The sequence below is a fragment of the Lates calcarifer genome, linkage group LG17 (genome assembly GCF_001640805.2).
Source record: "Lates calcarifer isolate ASB-BC8 linkage group LG17, TLL_Latcal_v3, whole genome shotgun sequence".
Taxonomy (NCBI): Eukaryota; Metazoa; Chordata; class Actinopteri; family Centropomidae; genus Lates; species Lates calcarifer.
In genome coordinates, this window is record NC_066849.1 from 14391984 (window position 1) to 14413917 (window position 21934).

Genomic DNA, 21934 nt, shown 5'->3' on the forward strand with positions numbered 1-21934 from the left:
TGCATTTTAGGTTAGAAACCGCAGACAACACAATTCAAAGGAATTTTGAGGTCCTGTGAGAAGGATTCCTCTTCTCCTTGAGTTGATGCTTCGCGGCACATTGCTGCCTCCCACAGGTTGCAGTCAGAATTCGGTTCGCAGTTACTATTTCCACCTGTTGAATCCCTTATATACAGTCTATAGTTGAATCCTGTTGCATAAATTCAAGGACTTGATTTCACAAAAATTGAAACTTTATCTCGTAATTTTGACTAGTGTATCCCATAATTAAGAATGTTTATCATGAACACAGATTATGTGACATTCATTATGATTTAAGTCATCATTACGAAGTAAGGTCTCAATTTTTTTGTTTTTTATGAGTGCAATACGCTATCGTTGTTATGCACTTTCTTTACACTGCTCTGAAATTTTAGTTTAAAAAATTAGTAAAGGTTACCTTAATTTAAACGTATATATTATAATGCGTTGTCATTTACAGCCAAAATAACAGAGGGTCGAAAGTAAACAGTCGAAAGTAAAAATCGAATTTACGAATATCCCCTGAAGGCAGCAACGGCCGACACGCCTCTAAAGAAAACCGGAAACTCTTTGTTGAGGAAGAAGTAGTTAGCAACCTAGCTACCATCACCGAAGATTTTTTTTAAAGTTTCATATTCGTCGTTATTAGAGCGAAAGTCTCTCCAAATCTCAACAATGTCGGGATCATCCAACATCGTAGCGATGAAGAAAATCGTCCAACAGTTACGCCTTGAAGCAGGAATTAACAGAGTCAAGGTAACGGTTGAGATTGTTAGTTTTAGGGCGTGTGTTGTTTCACGGTCGCTTGTCTCGGGGTTTCTCTCCTTGTTTTATTGCCGATGGTGGCACTCACTCAACGGGTCCGACATTTATTCAAGTTACAAAACTCACTGTACCATAACCGCTGACTAACTTTCTTGGACTCGGTTGTCTTCCACAGGTGTCCCAGGCGGCCGCGGACCTGCAGCAGTTCTGCCTTCAGAATGCCCAGCAGGACCCTCTGCTCACCGGCATGTCGTCCAGCAACAACCCGTTCAGACCACAGAAAGTCTGCTCCTTCCTATAGCACCCTCACACCGACCCTCAACCTCTGTGAGTACAACAGATACCCATACTTACCATAATCAGCAAAATTTCCTGAAAGCATTAAAAGCAAAAATACTCAATGCTGAATCGTCTCGCCCGTCAATGTTACACCATTATACACTCAGTTGTCAATTTGGATACAGTTTTCAGTCACATTAATGAATTACGATAAAATCTCATGGTCTGATTCGCTGAAAAAAATTAGAAAAATACGTAAAATCTATTTTATCTCATCGATTAATCTACCATATATTTTCTTGATTGTCTGACCAGTCAAGAATGCAGATATTCATTTCACTGGGGGGATGTACTGCTTTAACCCCTACAACAAATTTTCTCTGTTAATTTCTAAATCTTCTCTCCACAGTGTATCACCTGATACCTTATCTGTCAGCTTGTTCCAACATTTTTCAACATATTTCATGCCTTGTGCATTGTTTTATACACGTTTCCCTGTGAAATATGGTGTACTTGATCTTTGGGATCTTGACTTTAGTTTGAAAGATTCAACAATGCTTGGGTGCACAAGTTTGAATATTTAGGCGTTAGAAGTCCAACTTAATCGATACTTTTGGGAATTGGAATTAGTGATTTTTTATTTTATTTTAGGCACGTCATGTAACTTTCAATGTAGCAATAAAGCATCACACTCTTTGTGGAGTTTAGAATAGGCATGTCTGAAAAACTTAACAGGATTTTGAGAGAATTCTTTACTCTAATCATATATCATATAATTGTATTGGATTTAAGTAAAAGTGTAATGCTTCCATAAGGTCATAGTTTACAGTAATGTCTGATATAACCTTAATAAGACAGATTTAGCTTTCACAAATTTCAGCTCTGGAGTTTAGCATCTCTCAAATGGCATGTATAAAGCCATAAATTAAACTAATGCATTTACATTTTCTACAGGTTTTGGACATTGTGGTGCCTTGTGGAATTGGGCTGCAGGATCCTGCATCATGGACTGGAATTGTCTCAGGAGTGTTAGGGAATATGGGGACAAACTAACTTAAAGTTTTTTTTTTTTTGTTTTTTTTTTTTTTTTTACTTTTTGCCTTTGTAAAATCTCATACAGAAACATTTCCAGGTGCTTAGGTGGCACAATAGATGTCTTAACCTACTTGCTTTAAAATAACTAATCCATATCAACACACGTGCCTTTTGAATTGTACATTTTTTTCATGACTCATTTTGAGGAAAAGAAAATAAATGGTATTTCCACATTTTAAACTTTTATTAAAATGAGTATACACACATGTAGACATCTGTGAACTGTGTTCAGTGTGTCATCTGTAATTATTTCCAAGTCCCATCACGTACAAAAGCAGTTGCACTGTAGACACAATCTGAACCATTTACCCATCTCAGGTGTATGTGTCCAAGGCAGATTCACATGACTTACAGAGAGCTCACAGTCTGAATTTCTGCTGTAACTGGAGCCACATTTATGCGGGCTTTGAACTGTACATCTGCCAATATAGCTTCCACCTTAAACGCACAGGTCAGGATTTTCAGGTTGTTGGGGTTCATGTGGAGCATCTGCACGTCTCCTCTCTAGTGTCTGCTAATAAACAGACAGGGTAAAAGTCCAGGCATAAGCCACAGGTTCCTGTTTCATACTCTGTCTCCGAAAGGTTTTGCATATGCAGCTTTAGAAAAGTTGTTTTTCAGGGAGAATCTGAATCAACAGCGATGTGATGTCATAAAATCCAGTTGTCAGCATCAAACCTCTAATTGTGCTGAAAGGACAAAGCGTTAACTGTGACCACTGGTCATCCTCAAAGAGTCTGGGACATCCACTATGAAGTCCATTTGTGCAAGTCCACAAACAGCTGTAATATCTTAATAACCACAGAGGAACACTGTTATGTGCTCAGAGCTGGAACTTCCGTCTGCAGGCGTCCATCTCATGGCGCTGGAAACAGAAAAAGTTAATTTTTTTAAGTCACTTTTTTTCAACTACAAGAAGAGCCTGAGTTCAATATAGCTAGTCTCATAATTCGCTGTTATTGGTCATCCTTTACATTCAATTCAATTCATTTTTTTTATATAGCGCTGAATCACAACAAAAGTCATCTCAAGGCACTTTTTATACTGAGCAGGTCTATACCGTTCTCTTTATATTATAATATTTACAGAGAGAGACCCAACAAATGCTGTGTAAAGGATGACCAATTACATTTCACCAGTGAAAGGTATTTACAGGAGCTTGTGACTAAATCTTGCAATGTTGAATTATTTACAAAAAAAATTTATAAATAATTTTTTCTCCCCATTGCTTGAAAATGAACAGTTTGGGACACGTATGGTTTCTGACCGACAGCAATGATGTTGACAAATATGTCTATTAACAAATCTTAAGAGAAAAAAAAGAAAAAACTGAGACTCACCTTCAGGACCCACTCATACTCTCCAAACTTTGAGTCGAAGGTGCCTTTCTGTAGAGAGCGAAGTTTGAGGGTGAAGCGAGGTCCGAGCTCCTGAATGCCAACTTTCTTCTCATTTTTGAAGATGTACCTTTTTAAAAAGATGCAAACGATTGTTTATCCGACCCTCTGAATTTAAGCCAAACCTTCTCAAAAACCAAAAGTTATGTTTTATTAGGAGACGTCATATCAAGCTAAAGTCAGACTTCACTCATCAAATATTCACCTGTGGAATCTGAAAAAGATGAAGTCTCTCTGGTTGTGGAAGGTGGCGACCTGTCGACCCACAAACTGGGGGTCTTGTGGAAAGAGAGCGGCCAACAGCCGACCGATGCTGTGGCCCAGGCGTGTGGTGAAGTTGTTTAGGATCACTTCTGGAGAGTGCTCTGTGGGATCTTTACCCCGTCTCTGCAGAGAGGAAATGGTAAAATAATGTTGGGATAAAACAGCTAAGATTGGCGCTCCTGAACAGTGTCTTTAAAATAATTTGTGACTCATTAGTGGTGGGACAAAACAACAGGGTTGATGGGTACTCTATTAAGTCTGGTGTAGTTAGTTACAATACACTGCCAGTACAGAAGCTAAAAGATGGAAATGAAAATAAAAAAGCAGAGAGTTCTTCAAAAGCACCTCTTTAAGCTAAGCTATGGCTAAACACATTATGGACCAACATTATCTCCTTATAAGACAGATGTTTTAAAAATTTAAAGAACAGACAAATCAAACACTGGCTCTAGAGAGGGCCTTTTGCATTTATGTTATGAGGTTTCTCCTACACACATGGAAAGGGAGGGGCATTTAGTTGGTTGCAGTCTGCATCATAACTAGATTCCACTAAATACCTACATCCTGGTCCTTTAATAGTACTGTATTGCTATGTTCAACTTTATTTAACCAGAATTACTAACAGTGAAAAGAGTCTGGATTTATGTACTTACCTTCATCTCCTTCCGCAGTCGAACACTGCTCATCTTGAAGTGTGCAGTTGGCCCATCAGGTAGGTGACAGAGAACCATACCATCTACAAGCCGCAGTTAAGGAAGCTGAGGAAAGTCAGAAAAACTACAGCTCACTTCAGAAAAAATGCCAAAACAGAACTCTAATTCTTTGCATCATCCTCCTCTCTCCTGACATGGCTGACTTTGAGGATACTGGGCACTTTACGATCCTCGTTGATGACCATGAGGTAGGTGAAGTTCCTGGCGACGCACTGGGGAATGATCCTCTTCAGGGCCAAGCCCCTTCTGTAGTACACATGGGCGTTTGGGATAACTGTGGCCAGCTGCTCACAAAACCTCACCGTCCTCTGCAAGATACACACCAGAGTGTTGAGCAGAGAGAGAGACTGTTTTCCATGAAGCCACTGCAGACTCCAGTTTAACACCTCAGGATAATCAAGCCCATTACAATATTCGGTCCTGTGCAAAAGTTTCAGGCACTTTAGATGTTTTATTACCTGCTGCAATATGCCAACATGCAGAATTTATTCTGATACACACGGCAGATCAAGTTAAATACTATTAATTATTTCTAAATCAAGAAAATGTCATATCAGGTTAAATCATGAAGTGGGGCTGAAATAAAGAAGAGAGCCTAACGATCAGTACATTTGCATACACACTAATATTCCACTATTACTTTATTTTCCATTATAATTCAATACAGATGATATAAACAGCATATTTCACTACCATTTTTAAACATTATGAGAGACTTGGATATCAACAACACAATGCCAAACTTTTCAAATAGGGCCATGGGGCAGTTTTACGTTAACTGGGGTATGCATGGCTGTATGTAAATGGGAACATTTTCATGCTATGTAAACAGCTTATTAATATGTAAAATGCCAAGCAGTAGCCACTCACCCCCCTGGGTCTGTCTGATGTTGTGATGAGCACTTTGGGGTTTGTGAGCCCATTGAAATAGGCAGAAAATTCATCAGTTCCCTCGTCAAATGCAACCTGCAGATGATAGAAAAAACACACAGACAAATATAAATTCATACAGATTCATTACGAATATGACCTGGGATCATTTGAACAAGCTTGGCCAAAGTTGATCCACACCTCCTCATCTTCTGGGTCAACTGTTGTCTCGTCGTAGACCCTCTGGTTTTCTATCGTCTTAGGGACCTCTTTTGGTGGTGCCTACATAAGGGACACAATAAATTAAAAAGTAAATGTCCAAAAGTAATATCATTTGCTTGTTTAAAATTCAACATTCAAGGCAAAAGCCAAAAGATAAAATCGGTTTTTGACTTACGATAACAACATCCAGGACAAGACACAGACTCACCTTGTCACCTAAAGCTTCCCTTTCTTTCTTCTTCTTTTTCTTCAACTGCATCTTTTGCTGAAACACGAAGACAGAAAAAATATGAGATTCAAGGAGAAGACTTCTAACTTATATTTACTGTGGCAATGAAAGTTGATAAATTAATCAACCAACTGCTTTTTTTGTCATAAAATGATCTGAATAACCAGTGATGTATAAAGTTATAACACTAAACATTATCTGGCTACAGGTCTGCAATGCTTCAGCACTAGATTCATCTTTGTGATGATTCTGGAGACTGTAGTTTCTATGATGCTGAGAGATGTTTCTAATATTTTGTCCACCCCATCAATCATGGAATCATATTTAAATGAAATAAAAGTAGCAATACCACTCAATAAAGTATTGAGTGTGACAAATGATTAAAACAGGTATCGTTAGCAGGTTATTCTAACTATAATTAAGTAGTCTTCAATTAATTATCTATTAATCTAATGACCAGTTTTTAACTAATTGCTTTCAGGTGATAAATACATTTTATTAGAAATGTTCAATGAAAACTAGAGCAGTACAAGTTTAAGGTTGAATAAAATTGAGGTTCTCAAGCTTTTTCTCAAATTTGCACTTAAGTACAGAAACAGTACTTTCCACCACTGAGGAGCTTAGACCAAAGCTGGATTACCAACCATTCAAATGTATTTTTTATTATCAAAACATCTGAGTATTACTGACCTTTATAACTGACAAAGTGATCAGTCCATATAATTGTGAAAAGTGAGTATTGCTGTCAGACCAGAATCTGCTGTCAACAGATTTTTAAAAAACATTTTTGCTTTAAAAAAAACACTGACGATTAATCAGTTATAAAAGCTGTGGTTTCCGACGTGTGTGGTTTCTGGACACAGAGTAAACGACACTGCAGTGTGTACAGTCTGACTCAACAGAAGGCCCGACGAACAATCAAGACAGCTCTAACCCGTTTAAACCGTTTAAACAATCTTCACCTGTCTTTTCTCCTGCTTGAGTTTCATGAACATGAGGTGTCTTCGCTGTTTGTTCTTGATTTCGGACACACTGAAGGTGGGGGGGAAGGCAGTCGCTGCCTCACTCTTCTCCGCCTTCGCCTCCTCTTTCTGCTCCGCTCCGCTGCCTTCTCCATTTCCCTTCTCGCTCACAGTCTCCTTCTTCTTCGGCTTCTTATTCTTTTTTTTCTTACCTTTGTTGTCCTGACTCACGGGGACCTCTGTGATGTCCATCTTGTGTCAGCTGTCTGTTTTTTGATGTTTTCACGTGTGCTGTGCTGGTGGCTTCCTATCCGTGCCTTTACATCCGGGGACTGAGAGGTGACTGGTTTGAGGTCGTACATGAAAGATGTGGGACACCTGGTGGCGCGGAGGGGAAACAGCGGTTACAACAGTGAACACCGCACTGAATAAATACTGCATTCAAAATCAATTTTCTGTCAATTGGCTGATCAATGAATCGACTCTTGACTTTATTTGTACATATTATTAGGTAGTGTAATTTAATCCATAACATATAACCACAATTCCCTTGGTATGACTGCAAAATCTAAATAAAAAAGTACAGTATTTCCCTCTGAACTGCAGTGGTGTACAAGTATAATAGAGACATGAAAATAAAATACAAGTACCTCAAATTTGTATTTAAATTGAATAATTGAGTAAATGTACTTAGTTGTTATTTCGTGAGTCATCCCACTACTGAAAACTTGTGAATTTAAATACAGACATTAAATTAAAGATGTTAAGTGTTAAACTAAACTCTATCAGAAGAATCTGACTGACAATATCTGTAGACAAAAGTTGGGCAGTGCATTCAGTAGTACTCTTCTTCAAGCTTGTTCCCACCCATGTGTTACTGTTTCGCAAAAAAAGTTGCTTTTGTCCTATCTCACAGCTAAAACCAAATCCCACATTTCCCACAGTTCATCTGCTTACTTACATGACCTTCTGGTTAAAACCATCTTTTAGCTTCATCATTCATCTGTTGCACTGCAAAACAGTCTCACTAGAAAGGTACATGATGTAGATGTGAATTACTGTATACTTCTATCAAGCCCACAAAAAGGGCTAATCACCAGTTAACAGAAAAACAACCTGGAACATTAATATAATCATTCAGTCCTGTTTATTTCTTTTAATGCTTAAAACATGATTTAAAAGATTAAAAACATATCAGTCTTTCATTAATAAAAATACATCCTACAGACTACAAAAGACAGGGGTGAACATAGACCAAAAAAACTTCTCTTTTCTTCACATTTCAATGATCGTTGTGTCTTTAAAGCTCTTGGTGTTGAACAGTAAATTCATGTTCACATGGTTCGTGCTTTTTGATTAATGCGTAGAAAGCCTCTCCAACTGTAACGTCATTGGTGCATATAGCTCCTCCACCTCTGTCCATCTGACTCTCTTCCCTGTTCATATCAGCGATGCAGGTCCAGCTACCACCAGGTGTCACACACCACTTGGAGTGATCTACAGTGTCACTGAAGGGCTGCATGTTGAGAGGCTGTACTTCCTCCACATTGTACACATGATGAGGGATGCTGCAGTTAGAAGGAAGAGGACGACGCATCTTTCCCCAGCTCTTGACATACAGATCCTGATTCAAACTGTTTACAATGAGGCCAGAGTAAAGATCTACGAGAGTTCAGAAAACAAAGTAGAAGACAAGTGTCTTAACCATGAAAATTAGGAATACCCCATGTGCAGATTTTGCTCTGTTAAAAAAAAAAAAAAGTTCATCATCAACTTAACCTCCACAGACTTGAACGTTGATGTTGGATGCATTTTTAATTTCTCCTAGCTTTTTGGGATCAGTAGAACCTGATTAATATAAAAACTAAATCATGTCTTTGAACAGGAAGTAGTAATTGGAAAAAAATGAAATCGGCATATGGGGACAACAGGTTTATTTTACGGTATAACAAAATAAAGTCATGTGTATAAAACTCTTTTCTGTTCAATGTTTCGTAACTCTAGAAATGTTCCATACTCCATACTCCAAAGTGAGAATGTCCATTTTGTCTATAGAAACAGTCTGTCACACCTTCTGGCCTGTGTGAATTAACCAAAAGGCTACGAACAGCAGCACTCGCTCTTTTTGTCTCATATTGAAATGATAAGTAAACATCCAGCTGAAAGCTGAATAATCAAATATGAATGGTAATATCCTGTTGTCATCTTTTGTTGCTGTGTTAAACAACAGATGTTATTGAGCATAAAAAAAGTTTCGACCATAAAATCTGGTTTAATGGTAAAATAGGTTTTGTTCCTCTTACACTTTTATCTTGCAGAATGTGTTGTGTTGTGTTGTGTGTTGACAGAGACTGCCGCCATCTTGTTTTTACACTGTTGCAGTACAACGTGATTTTGTTAACACTTGCACAAGAAGTGTCAGCTAACAGGACAACAGGTCTAAATTTAACAAAATGAAGTATAAAGTGCATTGAACCCAAAATGTAATGTCCTAGTATGAAGACTGCAGAGCCTCAGAAGGAAAATATGAAATTTTAACTCTCGACAATGTGAACACTCACCATCTCCAAAACGTTTGTATTTTGCAAAGCTGTGGAACGGTCGTCCGTTCAGTGAAGTCAGCATCTTCTCTCTAAACCAGGGTTTCTTCTTTGGGTAGCAGCTTCGCTGAGCAACACATCTCAGCTCATCATGAAAGGTTTTTGGTATGTCAGAGTCATATGAATAAGCGTGGATGTACATGAGCTGCAACCCTGAGAATTTAAATAGAGGTTTCTGTTATTTGCATTAAGTTCCATTTTGGCAAATGACAAGATTTCAGTCAGAACAAGATGACAATATCACTGGCATTAACCTACCTATTTCTCTGAATTCATTGTGGGAGTAAGTCACACACATAAATGTTTGAGCGTTAGCATGTCCACTTTCTGGCCAGAAGACTTTACTGTGATATGTTGGAAATCTTGGTGTACTGTGTGAGAGCCAGACTCCAGTTCGTCTGTCCAACATCACGACTCCTTTAGGAAGTAAAACAGTAGAAAATAATAGAAACAGAGCTTTGTTATCCTGTGATCTTTTTGGATTTGAAAACTATGACATGGAACATTGTTACACCCACCTTTACTGTGACCAAATGATGACGGAGCCTTATATGGATCTGGAGGTTGATCATTGTAGAGCATGTATCCAAAGCCTTCAGTCTACAACAAAACAACAAAACACATATATAGTGTGCTTACTGAGGGCTGTCATGACAGAGACACATGTATCATTTAATACATTACCTTTCTGTTGTAGAAGTCTAGAAGAGGTTTCAGGGTGTTCGCCAGAGCGCCAGATCTACTGTTGATTTTCTCTGTGCTGAGTCTCCATCCACCGGTGCTCTCATCCATGTACAGATACGACAAACCGCCATCTTTCACATTGGGTAACTTGTATAAAATATACCTAATGGTACAGAGGTAAATATATTCTATTGTGCATTCAATTAAAACTGAGAATATAATGTTTTACAAATTAAAATTTCCACCAACCAGTCAACCTCGACTCCATTGTCATTCCTGCATTTCACATCTGACTCACACCCTTGAAAAAGGACCACAACACAGGAGAGCAGTGCCACCACTGTTCTCTGAAACAATTACACATAATCATGACAGAATCTTGAAAACAGGAGATAATCCTGACTTATAATGTCAAATAAACCAGATGGTCTTTATGACCACACAGAATATATTTGTATATCATTAAAGCTGTGGCTGTTTTTGTGATAGATCAAGTTTGGCCTGATGTGCTATCTGCTCAACATTTGCATCAATGGCAACAAAACATTTGAACTTCCAGTGTGTAGCAGTTCATCATAGTGGTACTGAGAAAGTTTAATTTACAGTAAGACAAAAACAAATTCTTATTATAAAAATGTATTAAACCTTGAGTTAAGTATCTACATAAATATCTGTGAATAGATTTGATTGTTTTGTCAAACTGCTGCCAAAAGTGAATTTTAGTTGATGCCATTTAAATTGCACAACTATAACACATGCGCAGATGTGTGGTGTACATGTGTTACAGGTATATGGTGACTGCCACAGCATGTGCTATACAGCATTTTTATAAAAACAAAACCACTCAGTGACCCCTCATACCCTCAATGGCTGTCTCAAGTCACTTAAGTTTTTCATTTAATTTTCAACTGTTAAACTGAGACTACATCACAATCTCACCATTATGGATTGTGATGTACTTCAATTTCATTTCAAGGCTCTTGTAAAGCTAGCATGTGTGAGTTCAGAGGAACATTGGTGCAAACAGGGGGGTGGGTTAAAGAGTTCTGCATTTCTATTAAGCCACTTCCTGGACCAACACAATCAATTCCATTTTCAAGAGTAGTCAAAACAACAGTCAACATTTTAATAAAATAACACCTCTGAGAGAAATGTGTATAATCCATGCAGTGTAACAAACTATTAAAACAACTCTGAGGCTCTTCGACTATTTCAATTTTCTAAAACACATGAAGCTCCTCATGTAGTATTTCATGTAGTTATTTAAAAGCTACAGTTTACTAAACTGCTGCTTTGCACAGAGCTGTACTCCACAAAATATGAATTTAAAGAGACACTCAACATTAAAACATACACAACCTCAACCAACACTCCAGTCCACCTTTATCATTTTTAGCACAAACTTTAAACATATAAACATTTTACTTACGTATGTAGCCATCTCTCTTCACAGTAAACTGTACATCTGCTTTGAAAAGCCGCTTTCATCATATCTCACTGTTCACAGGAAAACTGAAACCCACATCTCTTACATTTCATCTGCTTCCTTGTTCCTAGTTTACAAGCCTTGCAGCAGATGAGTCATTGATTTCTTGCCTGACACATGAGTGTTGACATGGCTTTTTTAAGCACGGGACAACAGAGGGGTTCATCTACCTTTTCAGGCACAGTAGGATGCAGTTTGACAGTTTGAGTTTTGATAAATATGGATGTGATACTGACAAGAGTGAGGCACTCTTCAAATGGAAAGCTTTTATTTTAACCTCATCATGAAGAAATTAGAAATTGTAACCCACAAAGAACTAAAACTAAGCCTATGCACTTATATTCTATTAAAATGTTTACAGTATTAAAAAACACTGTGTGCCTCTGAGAAAGAAGAGTCATTACTAAAGTGAAATGTGGTTTGACAGGTCACTTGACATAGTCTGAACTGCTGCACTCAACTGGCACTTCCAGGGCATTACAACAGATTAGAGGAGACCTGCTCATTGTAGTTACTGTAAGCATCCAGGACCTTAAGCCTACCAACATGACAAAACCTAGGTACAAATACAAAAATGAAGTTTATTTCAGTTTTTCTTGTCAAGAAATAAATGTTTTTATACTTTTATACTTAGTTGGCTAAAATGTATTACTTTTTCAATAAATATCAGTTTTCAGTTTAGTTATGATATTGGACATTTTACTTTCATTTTCTCATACAGGCACCCCAGAAATTCTGGTTTGTGCTAATTTAACTTAACTTAAACTTATCTAACTTTAACTAAAGCACATTATCAAATGATATGATAAGGGCCCTATGTCCTACTTTAAGGCCTGCCCTTGAATGTCCTTGTGTCAAAATCAAACAGCCCTTCATTATTTCAGGTTTGTTCCTATATTCCTAAAACAACATGTTCATATGGACTCAATTTTACACATTTCACAGAGAGTTAAAGAAACGTTTTATCCAGGGGTTGCCCAAACTGTTTACTCTGCCCATGGTTAAATCAATTAACCAAAAATGGTAGCCTGAAGCAACATGGAATTTACAGTTTAATATTGATATAATAATTCAGTTCTGTTTATTTCTATGTCTAAAACATGATTTAAAAAATAAAAACAGTGCAGACTTTCATCAGTAAACATACATCATATAGACTACAAAAGACAGGGGTGAATATACCTCAAAATATGGTGAGTAAAACTTCTAAAATGCAAAGCACAACAACAATTTTAAGTCTGGATCTGTGACCTCAGGTTCCTATCTGATCTTTCAGTTTTTGATATGCAGCCTCTCTTTTCTTCACATTTCAATGAGGGTTGTGTCTTTAAAGCTCTCGGTGTTGAACAGTAAATTCATGTTCACATGGTTCGTGCTTTTTGATTAATGCGTAGAAAGCTTCTCCAACTGTAACGTCATTGGTGCATATAGCTCCTCCACCTCTGTACATCTGACTCTTTTCCCTGTTCATATCAGCGATGCAGGTCCAGTTACCATCAGGTGTCACACACCACTTGGAGTGATCTACAGTGTCACTGAAGGGCTGCATGTTGAGAGGTCTTACTGTCTTCACATTATACACATGATGAGTGATGCCGCAGTTATAAATCTGAGGACCGCGCATCTTTCCCCAGCTCTTGACATACAGATCCTGATTCAAACTGTTTACAATGAGGCCAGAGTAAAGATCTACGAGAGTTCAGAAAACAAGTCTATTAACAAAAGTAACAATACCCCCTGTACACACAGACACTGTGGACAAAATTTTAGAAATACTTTTCATACATACATAAAAACAAAACTGCAAACAAAACACAAGGCAGTGATATACAGGGCAGGGCAGTGATATTGTTTTCAACAGGCAACAGGACAGACAGCCTCTAACTACAAAGACTGTTGAAAATGTGTCTTAGATTTTGCTCTGTTACAATACTCGTCATGTTTATCATCAATCTAACATGAAATTTTAACATTTGAAACTGTGAACACTCACCATCGCCAAAACGTTTGTATTTTGCAAAGCTGTGGAACTGTTGTCCGTTCAGTGAAGTCAGCATCTTCTCTCTAAACCAGGGTTTCTTCTTTGGGTAGCAGCTTCGCTGTGCAACACATCTCAGCTCGTTTGGAAAGGTTTTTGGTATGTCAGAGTCATATGAATAAGCTAACAGTTTCTGTTTGCATTGACTATTTTGGCAAATGACAAGATTTCAGTCAGAACAAGATGACAATATCACTGGCATTAACCTACCTATTTCTCTGAAATCATCGTGGGAGTAAGTCACACACATAAATGTTTGAGCGTTAGCATTTCCACTTTGTGGCCAGAAGACTTTACTGCGATATGTTGGAAATCTTGGTGTACTGTGTGAGAGCCAGACTCCAGTTTGTCTGTCCAACATCACAACTCCTTTAGGAAGTAAAACAGTAGAAAATAATAGAAACAGAGCTTTGTTATCCTGTGAAAGTAGAACATTGCTGCACCCACCTTTACTGTGACCAAAAGATGACGGAGCATTTGTATGTCGACGTTGGTTTCTAGATTGTTTTGGAAGTTGATCATTGTAGAGCATGTATCCAAAGCCTTCAGTCTACAACAAAACAATGAAACACATATATAGTGTGCTTACTGAGGGTTGTCATGACAGAGACACATGTATCATTTAATACATTACCTTTCTGTTGTAGAAGTCTAGAAGAGGTTTCAGGGTGTTCGCCAGAGCGCCAGATCTACTGTTGATTTTCTCTGTGCTGCGTCTCCATCCACCGGTGCTCTCATCCATGTACAGATATGACAAACCGCCATCTTTCACATTGGGTAACTTGTATAAAATATACCTAATGGTACAGAGGTAAATATATTCTATTATGTATCCAACTTAAACTGAGGATAGGTGAAAATATAAACTGTTCATAACTCCAACAATTCCACCAACCAGTCAACTTCAGCTCCACTGTCATTCCTGCATTTCACATCTGACTCACATCCTTGAAAAAGGACCACAACACAGAAAAGCAGTGCCACCACTGTTCTCTGAAACAATCAAAAACAATCATGACAGAATCATGAAAACGGGACAGAGCTGTTCTCAAAATAATATACATTTCATTCTGTCTTTTAATTTGAAGACACATGCAAAATTGAAACACACAACTTTAACCATTACTATTATTAGCACAATCATTAAACACATAAACATTTTACTTACATATGTAGCCATCTCCATTTCTCTTCACAGTAAACTGCTGTCATCAACTAACACCACATCTCTTATATTTTTTGCATATTGCTTCTTTGGTCCATGCCCACAAGACACCCTGCAGATGAGTCACATTGATTTCTTGCTTGACACAAGTGTTGACGTGGCTGTAATACACAACAGAAGAGACAACAGAAGGATTCATCTGCCTTTCAGGCACTGTAGGATGCAGTTGGACAGCTTTTACTGTACCTTTATTCTATCAAAAAATTTTCACTATTTAAAATAAGGTGTGTCTCTAACAAAGGACAGTCAGTACTAAAGTGAAATGTGGTTTGACAGGTCGCTTGATGCCATCTGAATTACTATTCTCATCTGGCACTTCCTGCAGAACATGTTTGTCTCTATAAAAAGATTGCATGCTGGAGTAGAACCATAACCCCTGCTTTACTTTTGCATTAGACCATCTGGTGTTGATGCACCCATGGGTCAGGTAAATGATGGACAAAACCTTCAGAGAATCCAAAGAATCATAAAGTGTGTGAAACAGTGAAGTTGACAAATTTAAATCTCCTTTATTTTGAGTCAAACAGTAAGGAGAGTAAAGAGGAGCTGACACAGGAAGTTCAATACTGCACCAGGATGAACAGTATAAAAACCAAGTGTACTTTCTATTCTTTCAGGACGTTTCTAGAAATTAGTGCAATTAAATAAGACAGAATATGGCCGATGTCTTTATTAATGTTAAGCATATGATTCTGAAGTAGAGTCAATCTCAGTCCTGTGGCAGAATTTCTGATATGTTTAAGGAAAATAAAAATTTAGTCAGGCACTCTGTAATAATCCACAGAGAAAATGCTACTACACTTACAGTGTAACTGCAGTCTGACCACTAGGTGACACCATTTGCACAAAACACCAATTACTTCAGCATGAAGATTTATCCTAATCTCTTACCTTTGGGCTCCATAACCTTTGATCTTTTTAAGTCTGAATATATTCAGAATTGGACATACATAATTTATGGACAGTTCATCAAAAACACAGTGAGGAAAAAAAGTTTCTCATATTCACAGGTAAGGTAAGTTCAAAAGCATAAATGAAAGTAGAATTGACTTAGATATAAATATGCAATGAGAACGAACTGTACTTAGCAAGGGTCCAATTAGCTAAGCAGCTATTAGCGAAGCCAGTGTTGTTAAATTCAAACATTTCTTATGACTGTTTTTTTTAAATTGATGTCTTATTTGATACTTTTCTGGCATGAGGATTCTAACAGGATCAACTTCCACATTTAGTCACACAGTTTAAAAGAGATTTAAACCACTGAGTCAGAGACTGATACTGTCCCAATCGTCCTGTCTTTCTCTCTCTCGTTCAACAGCTGATGTACCAGTTCACTAGCTGTCTGAAAGCCTTGTAAATCAAGGGGTTGAAGGAGCAGATCAGCCCTCCGCCACGCCACAGCTGGGGCTTCTCCCTGTTCAGGTCTCCCACGCAGGTCACCTGGTCCTCATAAGCCTGTGACACACACCACTTGGAGTGGTCGTGGTAGGAACGGAACATGACCGATCCGGGAAGCTGAATCCTCTTGATGTTCATGGTGTGTTTGGGCAGGGAGCAGTTGGAGGGCAGATCGTGACCTTGCCTCTGCCACGACTCCACCAGCAGGTCGGCGTGCAGGGCCTGAGCCGCCCAGCCCGTGTAGATATCTGAAAGAATACCAGTGAGAGGATAGGTACAGGTGCAACAGGATTTTTTTTTTTTAAAAAAAGATCATAAATTAAAGTTTATATTTTCAATATAGGGATAAACTTGATTATTAAATGTTAGGATGGGTTCAATGTTAGAAATAATATGACTTTTTGGACACAATTGGTAATGACTTTTATAACTGCACATTTATGTATCAGGTTCTTTTCAGGGTCTCTAAAAATCCCATAAATGAATCAATCTGAGAAGGAAAATGAACTGAACACGACTGTCCATAGTAGTATGATAAGGGTTACAAGTAGACGTGGCCTCATTGTAGGGGGTCAAAAACATGGGGAGCAGAGAGTACTTTGAAGGCCTTGGGTGGGGTGTGTTCATGCATGTCACTGTTCTGAGATGATAGTGTGTGTACACCTGATAATGAGTGACTGTGGCAGACAAGACAAGAGACAGATGCTTTTGCAAAGTTCTGCAGAGTTTACAACTGCAGTTTTGATTTTCTGTAGTAAATGTTCCAGTAACAGTGGTAGTTGTGTATTTACAACATCTTCCAAAAGATGTTTTTGTTTGCATAACACTCCTATAATGTTTCAAACACCACCAATGGAGCAACAAAATACCTAAGAAGTAAAATAGAAATGACCAACAGTGCATGAGGAATACTTCACCTTCCACATAATGTTCAGATTTGACAAAACTGACAAATTTGTCCCCTTTGATTGAGAAAAGCTGCTCCATTCTCTTATCTGAGGCCAGTGTTGGTTTGGAGCCCTCGCAGAGCTGGGCCAGCTGTGGCAGGTCTTCAGCGAATGCAGCGGACACAGAGCAGTTATAGAAACGTGGGTAAAGGTAGGCCACCTGCTTTGCTGGAGGAGGAAGGGAGTGTGAAGAGAGAAACAAGAGAAAAAACTACAGGGTACACTATGGCCTGCAATAAAGACGGACAGCATTTCTGCTGCATTTCAGCCAGAATGTAAATTTTAACTTCTTTAAAAAATATGCTTGAATTTAAACTGGTAGGGTTGAACTCAATTATTGTTTTGCTGATATGCTGTACAGTATCAAGCCAATACAGACTTGGATGAATACTGGGTATGGATGTCTAACTCTGTGTTCACCATCTCTGAATATGAATGTTCCTTTATGAAAACACAGCTTCATAAAAACTCTTTTCCTTACATTAATTTAAGGGTTTCAGTCATGTTTTTGTTATCTATTTAGAGGCTTTATGCATTCAAGGTTAGCCATTAGCAATACAAATTTGTAGTGGACCAACTTAAAGGAACCTTCAGCGGTTAGTCTCATTGATAAAGTCAGTTTCATCAATGAGACTGATTTTAATTTTCACATAAACACATTTTCATCAACTGTGTTTGACGCTGCAAGATGTGGACGTGTTTCTTTAAAGAGCTGCTAGCCATTAAAATGGTTGATAAAACGTAAAGCTTTGATTAATGCAACAAAATATCAATTCACAATACAATAATAATATAATATAATAATACATAATAAATAAATGGCATCAGCTGTCAAAACTCCATATTAGTAAAATCCTGTTATCTGTGCAGAACCACAGTGTTTCTGAGTTTCTTATTACCATACAGTGTCTACTGGAAACTCTAGAAAAATCCTTTAAAGACCCCTATTGGTCATGTTTTCTAACAATATACTCTGAAAGAAAATTCATGTATTTTTCCACAAAAAAAAACAAACTAAAATTTCATCTGTCCCTTCACACTTTTTAAAAATGATGAATCTATCAATAATAATCACGTTTTTGATTTCAAATTTGACTGGACACAGGATGTCTCCTGCTTTATTGTCTATTCTGAGTTTCCATATCACACTTGTGTATGTTGCATATTGAATCATGAGTTTTGAGCTGAGGGGGGCTTTAAATCACTGAACAAATAAATTTCAGGTATGTATAGATTTAGAGACATGGATGTTTGCATGTATAGAAGCTACTGACAATGTTACATAAGGCCGGGTCACAGTGTAAATGTTTTCTAGTTTTCAGCAAACAGAGGATTTTGTAAGTTTAAGTCTGTGTACAGTGCAGCAGTGAGTCGGGCCCTGTTGCCTCATGAGTGTTCACTCACCTATACGGAGAAACTGCTCATACTGGTAGGTCACACACAGAGCGGTCTGGCCATTGACTTTGCCAGAGGAGGGGTAAAGGTAGCCTCTCTCAGGGAACGAGGGAAAATGTGGGATGCTGTGTGACAGCCAAAAGCCTTGAGAGCGGTCAAAGAGCAGTACCCCTGCAGGATGCACACAAACAGCTCTTTACACTCAAAAGCACACACGAAAACCAGCACGCAAGCTCACAAGTCGCGTCAGGGCTGTCGCTAATCCAGAGTCAACAGCAGTTATCAGACAGATGCTCTTTGCCCATTTCCTCCCCCTGACACCCAAAAAATATTGATCTGTTCTTTTTTGTAAAGTCATCGGACCGAAAAGCCTGAACAGAAGCCTGTGAACACATCTGTCATTAATTATCACAGACACAAAATATAGACAGGTCCCTGAATGCACCACATTGCAAAGTAAGTTCTTATAGTGATACCTTCAGGTGCCCTCTCTTCAAAAAGAGACATGCTATACCCTGCTAACAATTTGAGTCTGAGTTTTTATAAACATGCAGGATACGTAACGAACTACATATTGTAATATTTTAACTTAACAGTGATTATAATATTCAGGCATACAGTGTTACTAGCATTTTTATACAGCTACAATCGAAATTCATCTTAGTGAAATCAAAACCAGTGAAAACAATGCTTAATTTTTTCATAATCCACTGTACCTTTAGTGTGTCCATATCCTTGAACATAATCCAGAATTGGTGGAGCATCATTGTAGAGTGCATAGACTGAGCTGTTAGACTGAGGGGGGAAAAAGTAATAGTTTGACATTTTGACAATACAGTCATTTGCTTTCTTGCTGAGAGTTAGATAAGAGAATCAAAGTCCCATATTTGTCCAGCAAACATAGTGCCACAGCCAGCAGCTGGTTAGTTTAGCTCAGCAAAAAGACTGGAAAATGTTACCAAGTCTCCGCTGGTTGCTGAGCAACATCAAGACTTCAGGAAGTTACTGGCTCTGAAATAGTTTAAATAAGAAGAAATAGTTTGGCACATAACCGCAAACTTTTTTTACACTTCAGTTTTTAAACAAATGTGTTAATGAATGAGCTTTAGAGGTGCTGGTAGGCAGACTTTGTTACCTTTGGACAGAACCAGACATTTCTGGTCTTTATGCTAAATTAAAGCTGGCTGTAACTCTGATCTTCTCGTGCAGCTCTCAGCAAAAAAGCGAATAATTTCCAACTATTACTTTATCAATGGTAACATCTTTCTTTTTAGTTTTTTTTTGTTTGGTCTTTGTTATTTTCCTGGCATACATAATGTTTTTCTCAATACACCAGAAAATGTGCAGTTACTTGCACCACATAGTATGTAGCATGATTTAGAAAGTAAAAGAATAACCTACAGAATCGGAAACCAAGACTGGAACATTTGATACTGTGAAGTAAGTGGTTTAAGTGGTCCACAACTAAAAATAATAAAGGATTAATTATTAAAGGAGGCAGATGTAGAGTGATAAAATACAGATGGTCTGAGTGATAATTTAATCTGGATGGTCGATCATTGAGATGTTTTTTTTCAAGTTTCTGTATATGGTGATTCTTGTCTTATATTTTTTACTTTACATATAATCATATTTTTTTTGCTACTATTTTTCTTTCCATTCTTCATGGTAAAATTAACATCCATAATTGTGAATATGTAAGCAGGTGAAAATCTGTGTTTTGGTTTGAGGAAGGACTGTGTGATTTACTTCATCTGGCTGGGAAGGGTGACATCCAGCTTCAGTTCAGTTCCCCATAGAGGCTACTCAGGCACCAACACAGAGCTCTGTTCAGTCTGTTTAAAACCACAGGACTCTCTTATCTTCTCAGGAACAGTGTATGAAACCCATGTGAAAAACAGGGACATAATCTCACCTTATAGGCCTTTCCCATGTAAAGTTGGTTCAGTGTGTTCGCTATGGCTCCTTGACTGGTGTTAACCATGAATTTACTCATCTGCCAGTTCTCTACTGAGGAGTCCAGGTACATGTAGTCCACCCCACTGCCGACCTCGCCAATCTTATACCTGGGCAGCTTGTAGATGATAAACCTGCAGAGGATGAAGAGAGAAATACGTATTTAAAAAATCTTGATAATATTTAAAGATTTATCTAACATTTGACAGAGTTTATATCAATTTCATGCTTTAATGTATCAAAACATAGCAACATTTCATGCACTGTAACTACAAACTCAGTAGTAAAACTATTATTCCATTAAAGCTTAATTGTTGTCAGTATAGTTTTTATAATATCAACTCACCAATCAACAGGCTCGCCAGCTTCATTTCTACAGGAAATCCCAGTACAACACACTGTACAACACAAAAACATGACAGCAATCTGGAAGCATAAACTGAAGTGTGCGGCCATATCGGACAACTCCTGCGGCTGAAGTGAGCACAGCAGTGAACGAAAAAAAAAAAGGGGAATCTGAAATCTATTGTCACTTTGTGCGATTGTGACTGAGTAACTTTGAAAGTGGATACAGTATATCTGCCTGCACATGCAAAAGAGGAAGTCATAAGATGTGGTCACATGGCAGGGGAATACTGAAGGGACTGTGAGGGGCTATATCAAATTAAATGTTTGGATGTTTCGACAGGCTCTTATTGTCAAAGAACCTCAGGTCTATATACTGAACCAGTGATCGTTTTTTGTCTTTTTTGTGTTGTACCTGTTCACACCTGTTTGTCTTTTATTGGTGATTGTGGAACTGCTGATTACTGAACTGGAAACCATCTGGTCAAAAAAAAAAGATCTCACCATGTAACTGTTGTTGTGAAATTAAAGATTTTCACGTGACTGCATTCTATTTTAACACTGTCAGCGGCACTGATTGACTGAAAGGCATATTTTAGAAGATTGAGTCAATAAAATTTAAGTTGTGTAGTTATCTTTCTAACCTGTGTTTACTTTATGCTACCTCAAAACTGGAAACCGCAGCTGAAGAAGTAAAACATGGACAGAAAAACAGTTACACAGCATGAGAAAGTGAAACATGTAAATATGAGAGAATTTGTGTTTTTAGATGAATAAATTTAACCTCAATACATAAATCCATTCTTTCTGCAGCGACTTGTTCTAACATTTATTTAAAAAAACAAAAACAGAGGTAATCAGGACATACGGTTACATCCTTCAAACATCATAGAAAAAAGTTTTGCATTCAAAATCCTACTTAAGTAAAAATACATAAGCATTATCAGCAAAACTTACTTGTATCAAAATTAGAAGTACTTACTATGCTGTTAAATGAACCCTTTTGACTTCATTATTGTCATTTATGACAGTAATAGATTACT

At 37.8% G+C, this 21934-nt stretch overlaps 5 protein-coding genes across 5 annotated transcripts; 1 reads left to right on the forward strand and 4 right to left on the reverse strand.

Annotated features, from left to right (window-relative positions):
• The first annotated feature begins 564 nt into the window (after positions 1-564).
• LOC108881277 (guanine nucleotide-binding protein G(I)/G(S)/G(O) subunit gamma-5) lies at positions 565-2378 on the forward strand. The gene is made up of 3 exons (XM_018673183.2): positions 565-777; positions 962-1113; positions 2020-2378. The coding sequence occupies exons 1-2, from the start codon at positions 697-699 to the stop codon at positions 1085-1087; spliced, it is 207 nt and encodes a 68-aa protein (XP_018528699.1). The 5' UTR covers positions 565-696; the 3' UTR covers positions 1088-1113; positions 2020-2378.
• Positions 2326-7160, reverse strand: rpf1 (ribosome production factor 1 homolog). The gene is made up of 9 exons (XM_018673179.2): positions 6818-7160; positions 5835-5891; positions 5606-5686; positions 5405-5500; positions 4689-4842; positions 4475-4557; positions 3763-3944; positions 3501-3627; positions 2326-3025 (listed from the first exon to the last, which is right to left on the reverse strand). Exons 1-9 carry the CDS (start codon positions 7067-7069, stop codon positions 2984-2986), a joined length of 1074 nt encoding a protein of 357 aa, XP_018528695.1. The 5' UTR covers positions 7070-7160; the 3' UTR covers positions 2326-2983.
• Positions 7161-7945: 785 nt separating this feature from the next.
• LOC127138930 (deoxyribonuclease-2-alpha) lies at positions 7946-11677 on the reverse strand. Its single transcript, XM_018673180.2, has 7 exons — positions 11531-11677; positions 10351-10448; positions 10102-10264; positions 9936-10017; positions 9676-9834; positions 9379-9570; positions 7946-8479 (listed from the first exon to the last, which is right to left on the reverse strand). The coding sequence occupies exons 1-7, from the start codon at positions 11540-11542 to the stop codon at positions 8118-8120; spliced, it is 1068 nt and encodes a 355-aa protein (XP_018528696.1). The 5' UTR covers positions 11543-11677; the 3' UTR covers positions 7946-8117.
• A 161-nt stretch (positions 11678-11838) lies between these two features.
• Positions 11839-15062, reverse strand: LOC108881278 (deoxyribonuclease-2-alpha). Its single transcript, XM_018673184.2, has 7 exons — positions 14794-15062; positions 14521-14618; positions 14260-14422; positions 14073-14175; positions 13832-13994; positions 13581-13771; positions 11839-13276 (listed from the first exon to the last, which is right to left on the reverse strand). Exons 1-7 carry the CDS (start codon positions 14809-14811, stop codon positions 12915-12917), a joined length of 1098 nt encoding a protein of 365 aa, XP_018528700.1. The 5' UTR covers positions 14812-15062; the 3' UTR covers positions 11839-12914.
• Positions 15063-15505: 443 nt separating this feature from the next.
• On the reverse strand, positions 15506-21371 carry dnase2b (deoxyribonuclease II beta). The gene is made up of 7 exons (XM_051077247.1): positions 21357-21371; positions 20893-21200; positions 20506-20680; positions 19307-19385; positions 18600-18761; positions 17166-17363; positions 15506-16496 (listed from the first exon to the last, which is right to left on the reverse strand). The coding sequence occupies exons 1-7, from the start codon at positions 21369-21371 to the stop codon at positions 16162-16164; spliced, it is 1272 nt and encodes a 423-aa protein (XP_050933204.1). The 3' UTR covers positions 15506-16161.
• Positions 21372-21934: the final 563 nt, after the last annotated feature.

What these genes read in the sequence shown, in the direction of transcription:
- LOC108881277 (XM_018673183.2), top strand. Translation starts at nt 697, where the DNA reads ATGTCGGGATCATCCAACATCGTAGCGATGAAGAAAATCGTCCAACAG. An exon ending in CAGGAATTAACAGAGTCAAG is followed by an intron (nt 778 to 961) that starts GTAACGGTTGAG and finishes TGTCTTCCACAG; the next exon opens with GTGTCCCAGGCGGCCGCGGA.
- rpf1 (XM_018673179.2), bottom strand. Translation starts at nt 7,069, where the DNA reads ATGGACATCACAGAGGTCCCCGTGAGTCAGGACAACAAAGGTAAGAAA. An exon ending in TCAAGCAGGAGAAAAGACAG is followed by an intron (nt 5,892 to 6,817) that starts GTGAAGATTGTT and finishes TTCGTGTTTCAG; the next exon opens with CAAAAGATGCAGTTGAAGAA. An exon ending in AGTATGAGTGGGTCCTGAAG is followed by an intron (nt 3,026 to 3,500) that starts GTGAGTCTCAGT and finishes TTCTGTTTCCAG; the next exon opens with CGCCATGAGATGGACGCCTG.
- LOC127138930 (XM_018673180.2), bottom strand. An exon ending in TAGACTTCTACAACAGAAAG is followed by an intron (nt 10,018 to 10,101) that starts GTAATGTATTAA and finishes GTTTTGTTGTAG; the next exon opens with ACTGAAGGCTTTGGATACAT. An exon ending in CAATGAATTCAGAGAAATAG is followed by an intron (nt 9,571 to 9,675) that starts GTAGGTTAATGC and finishes TTAAATTCTCAG; the next exon opens with GGTTGCAGCTCATGTACATC.
- LOC108881278 (XM_018673184.2), bottom strand. An exon ending in AGTGGAGCTGAAGTTGACTG is followed by an intron (nt 14,423 to 14,520) that starts GTTGGTGGAATT and finishes CTGTACCATTAG; the next exon opens with GTATATTTTATACAAGTTAC. An exon ending in ATACAAACGTTTTGGCGATG is followed by an intron (nt 13,277 to 13,580) that starts GTGAGTGTTCAC and finishes GAACTCTCGTAG; the next exon opens with ATCTTTACTCTGGCCTCATT.
- dnase2b (XM_051077247.1), bottom strand. An exon ending in GCTGGCGAGCCTGTTGATTG is followed by an intron (nt 20,681 to 20,892) that starts GTGAGTTGATAT and finishes CATCCTCTGCAG; the next exon opens with GTTTATCATCTACAAGCTGC. An exon ending in ATCTGAACATTATGTGGAAG is followed by an intron (nt 16,497 to 17,165) that starts GTGAAGTATTCC and finishes GTATTCTTTCAG; the next exon opens with ATATCTACACGGGCTGGGCG.